The sequence below is a fragment of the Diachasma alloeum genome, unplaced genomic scaffold (assembly GCF_001412515.2).
Source record: "Diachasma alloeum isolate Michigan unplaced genomic scaffold, Dall2.0 Dall_scaffold_00530, whole genome shotgun sequence".
Taxonomy (NCBI): Eukaryota; Metazoa; Arthropoda; class Insecta; order Hymenoptera; family Braconidae; genus Diachasma; species Diachasma alloeum.
In genome coordinates, this window is record NW_021680662.1 from 244,537 (window position 1) to 248,908 (window position 4,372).

General features: G+C 42.5%; 1 protein-coding gene across 1 annotated transcript; it reads right to left on the reverse strand.

Moving 5' to 3' along the window:
- Positions 1-1,714: 1,714 nt before the first annotated feature.
- LOC107042848 lies at positions 1,715-2,293 on the reverse strand. Its single transcript, XM_015264050.1, has 2 exons — positions 1,983-2,293; positions 1,715-1,913 (listed from the first exon to the last, which is right to left on the reverse strand). Exons 1-2 carry the CDS (start codon positions 2,291-2,293, stop codon positions 1,715-1,717), a joined length of 510 nt encoding a protein of 169 aa, XP_015119536.1.
- Between the last annotated feature and the right edge of the window lie 2,079 nt (positions 2,294-4,372).

A 4,372-nucleotide genomic window follows, 5' to 3' on the forward strand; every position in this document is an offset into this window, starting at 1 on the left:
TTTGAATTACTAATCATTGCATTTTTTCAAAAAAAAAATTTTTTTTCGGAAAAAAGGTTTTTTTTAATGCCGAGTAACCACTTCATTGCGTCATTGTGGAAAAATGCCCGAGTACTTATTTATGGACCGTTGTTTCCGGGAAATTGGAAAAAGTGCAGAAATAAGGAAGCGCGCAAACTTCACGAAGTTGAACTTGTCATTTTGAAAAACGACAGAACTTTTTATAACATCTAGACACAATTTCAGCTCTTTTTTACAGTCGGCTGTAATGTTACAAGTTTTATAAGTTTGAACTCGTTAATGTCAACTCAATATTGTCTATTCCTATGAGTTACGGAGTGGGTACGACCATAAAAAATGTTGTTATCCACACAAAGTCAATCGAAAAGCGTGTCAGTACGAGTAGTTCATTAAAAAAAAATTGTTCAGAAAATTGTTAGGACCAACGTACTTATCACTGTTTTTGACTTTAATGTGGAACGCTATTTGGGAGTCTATTGTTAGATATTTGCGGTCACTTTGGGACCCAGAAATTGCTTTGAAGCATACTGCACCTGGCTAGGTGTTCGAATCTTTAGATAGTCAATTGTGTCATTGTGTTGGATGGAATTTTCAGATAGTTTTAATTAATCCCCTGAGCTTATTCTTCTCCATTTTCCAATATTTTCATTTTCATGAATAGAAATTAAATTAATCAAGGCAGTGATCGCTACGTAGGTAGCAGCATTCGCGACTTGAAAGCATGGAGAAGCTTCATTCGACCATGGTGTCAACATAAATTTCCAACTCCCGCAATGAGTTTTTCAAAAAACCGCGCCAAGTACATTGGTCCTGAAAATATTCTGAAAAAAATGTTTTTTAATGCATTACTCGTATTGACACGCTTTTGGATTGACTTTGTGTAGATAAAAACAGTTTTTATGGTCGTACCATATAATATGGTATGGTATAATTTTTGGGAGATTTCAATCATTTTTCCAAACCGAGAGGAAGAAACTTTCAGCATCGATGCTGTCAAACAGACTTACATAACACATAACTCACGTCACAAGGAAAGACTCTAGATAATATGCAACATTGACATTATTGGATTCCTGATGGAAGCCGCGTTTGGTTTCAGCATTGCGCAGACGTTTCGCAAACATTGCAGTCTGCATCTTCAGGGCTGTGAGCTCCGATTCTGAGGTCCGATGTCTGAGGGTAGTCCTTTTATGCCTTCTCCTGTGATGGTGGGGCTAGCGGAAGGGAGGGGTGTCCGCCAATCATATGTTTTAATTCAGCAGATAATCAATTAAAAAACCGGGCGGACGGTTTTCCAAATAGGGTTCACTTGATATTCTCCATCCCTGTTGAGGTTGTTAGGGTTTTTGTAGATCTCCAAGCCTTCTCGGTAGTTCCTTTCGAAATATCCTTGAGACTCGGCCAACATTCTGGCTTGATTGTACACGATTCTATGGCCAGTGTCCATCCGGTGTTCAGCAAGTGCAGACTGTTTTGCGTGAACGTATTTGGAACGCCGTTGGTTTTCCTTGATCGGTGTACTGATCTTCCTCCCTGTTTCACCGATGTACACTTTTCCGCATGAGCAGGAAATCTCGTAACCTCCAGGTGTACTCAGAGGCGGTCTGCGATTTTTCGCACTCGGCAGCATCTGTCCAAACTTCTTTGTTGTTGTGTTTGTCGAGTACTCTGCTGATGCGTTCAGTGGTTCCGCTCAGGTAGGTGAGGGGGGCACTTTAGGTTTCTCCCGATTTTCTTCAAGATTAATCTCCTTTTGAGGAGATGAGAGCTTGATCTGTTGCTTTCGCTTAACCTTTCGAATTTCTTGGATGTTATATCCACTCTTGGACAGAGCTGTCTCTAGCTGTTCAACTTCGCTGTTGACGTTGGAGGGTTGGAAGATTGTAAGAGCTCTGTACATTAGGGAGCTAATGATAGAGTTCTTCTGGGAGGGGTGGTGATGGAAGGCGGCATTGAGTTACCTGTCTGTGTGGGTCGGCTTGCCATATACTCGATGACCCAGAGTGCCATCCTCATTGCGACGAACCAAGACATCCAGAAATGTGAGACATCCGTTCTGCTCAATTTCCATAGTGAACTTGATGCTCGGGTGCTGAGCATTCAAGAACTCCAGGAATTTAAGTTTAGATGAGTCCTCGCATGTGGCCAGATGACAAAGGTATCGTCCATATACCTGAACCACAGCAGGGTTCTGCGCTGCTGACTTCAAAGCTTCGTTCTCGAATTGTTCCATAAATATATTTGCAATGATCGGGAAGATGTGAGAACCCATTTCTGCTCCCGATTTTTGCTCATAGAACTTTCCTTCGAACTGGAAGTATGTGAAGGTCAAGCAGTGCTCAATCAAGGGGAGGAATTGGGGACAGATATCATTTGAATCCTTGATTATTACCAAGGTTTCCGGAATTGGGACATTGGTGAAGAGTGATTCTACATCAAATCTCACTAGGATGTCATCTGAAGAAGTCCTGAGACTCTTCAGTTTGTTAACGAAATTCAGCGAGTTCTGTATGTATGAACCATTCAGGCAAGTCAACTTGTGGAGTGGTTTCGTGAGAAACTTGGTCAGCTGGTAAGTTGGCGCTCCAATGTTGCTGACGATGGGCCGGAGAGGAACAGACCCTTTATGGATTTTGGGAAGTCCATAGAGTCTAGGAGGGAAGGATTCATTGGCAGCGAGGAATTTGTCAGATCACCTGAGAGTCCAGCCTTCTTCAGGAGATCAGTATTTTGGCGCTCAATAGAACGAGTAGGATCTTTTCTGAGTTTTGTGTAAACTCTGGAGTGACCCAACATCGCACAGAGGTTTCCCGAGTAGTTGCTTATCCATAACCACCGTGGCATTGCCTTTGTCTGCCGGAAGGGGTAGGGGCATTTCAGCTAATCATATGTTTAAATTGATCAGCTAATCAATTAAAAATTAAAAATTAAATTGTTTAAATTGATTTTTAATTGATTAGCTGATCAATTAAAACATATGATTGGCTGACCCACCCTCCCTTTCCCTACTATCACCATCACAGAGTAAGGCATAAAAGGACTACCCTCAGACATCGGAGCTCAGAATCGGAGCTCACAGCCTTCAAGATGCAGACTGCAATCTTTGCGAAATATCGACACCATGCTGAAACCAAACGCTGCATCCATCCAGAAGTCAATAATATCATTAATCATGACCGCGAAAGCCTTAAAACTAAGATTAAACGTCTCCACAGAGAGGCTATTCTTGGGTGGGTGAGTTTATTCCCCAAATTTAGAAAGTCCTTGAAAGTCAAACTGTGCTCCCTCACTTTTTGAAAAGGTGCCGCAACCATAAAGTGGTACCAAAATTTCTCCGGTTGAGGAACCCAGTTCTCTCATCGGCAAATGCCATCCTCCGCCAGGCTTTACTGAGACTGTTCAAGGAGAGAATCACAACGACCAAAAAGAACGTTGCCAATCTCTCCAGATAGCTTCTCGATCTTCACATTCTTCTGGGTCAGACTTTGGATTCTCAGCTGTGGCAGACTCTTGATCGTATTACATATGAACAAGCAATCCGAACAGCCGAGATGAGGACCGAGAATCAGAAGAGTAAGTTCAAGAAGCTGCTCCCCCAGGAGAAAGTCCTGAATCTCACCCACACTATGAAGAATCTGAGCAAATATGAGCTCAGTGAAGCAAATGTGTCTGTGTTGGCGAAAGAACACGACTTCACTGATACCCACAAAAAGATCCCCACTGAGGAAATTAATAGTCGGATCGAAACAGCGATCTACCATCTTCCTCAGGAGACCAGTGATGAGATCCGGAGGCAGTTGTCCAACGAGGACAACCTAGAGGAGTACCTAGTGTGCTCGAAACGTTGTGCAGTAACTTCATACGTAATGGATTTTTTGAATTAAATTTTTTCAATGTCATATGAATGCCTTGACCGTCTATTATGGCTGATTTTAAGCACTTTAATAGTTGTGCAACGTCTTCCACAAGGCTACTCCCCCTAGTGACAATATTACTAGGGAGAAACGTCTTGCACTGCGTAGTCTAAAGGAGAATAATGATCGCATTATTCTTCCGGCAGACAAAGGTGATGCCATGGTGGTTATGGATAAGTACGACTACTCCGGAAAGCTCTGTGCGATGTTGGGTGACTCCAGAGTTCACACAAAGCTGAGGAAAGATCCTACTCGTAGTATTGCGCACCAAACTATTGATCTCCTGAAGAAGGCTGGACTCTCAGCTGATCTGACAAAATTCCTCACTCCCAAAGAATGCTTCTGGCTAAGTTTCTCACGAAACCACTCCAAAAGATGACTGACCTGAATGGTTCATATATACAGAACTCGCTGGATTTCTTCAACAAATCGAAGAA

What these genes read in the sequence shown, in the direction of transcription:
- LOC107042848 (XM_015264050.1), bottom strand. Translation starts at nt 2,293, where the DNA reads ATGGGTTCTCACATCTTCCCGATCATTGCAAATATATTTATGGAACAA. An exon ending in AAGCCGACCCACACAGACAG is followed by an intron (nt 1,914 to 1,982) that starts GTAACTCAATGC and finishes CCTAATGTACAG; the next exon opens with AGCTCTTACAATCTTCCAAC.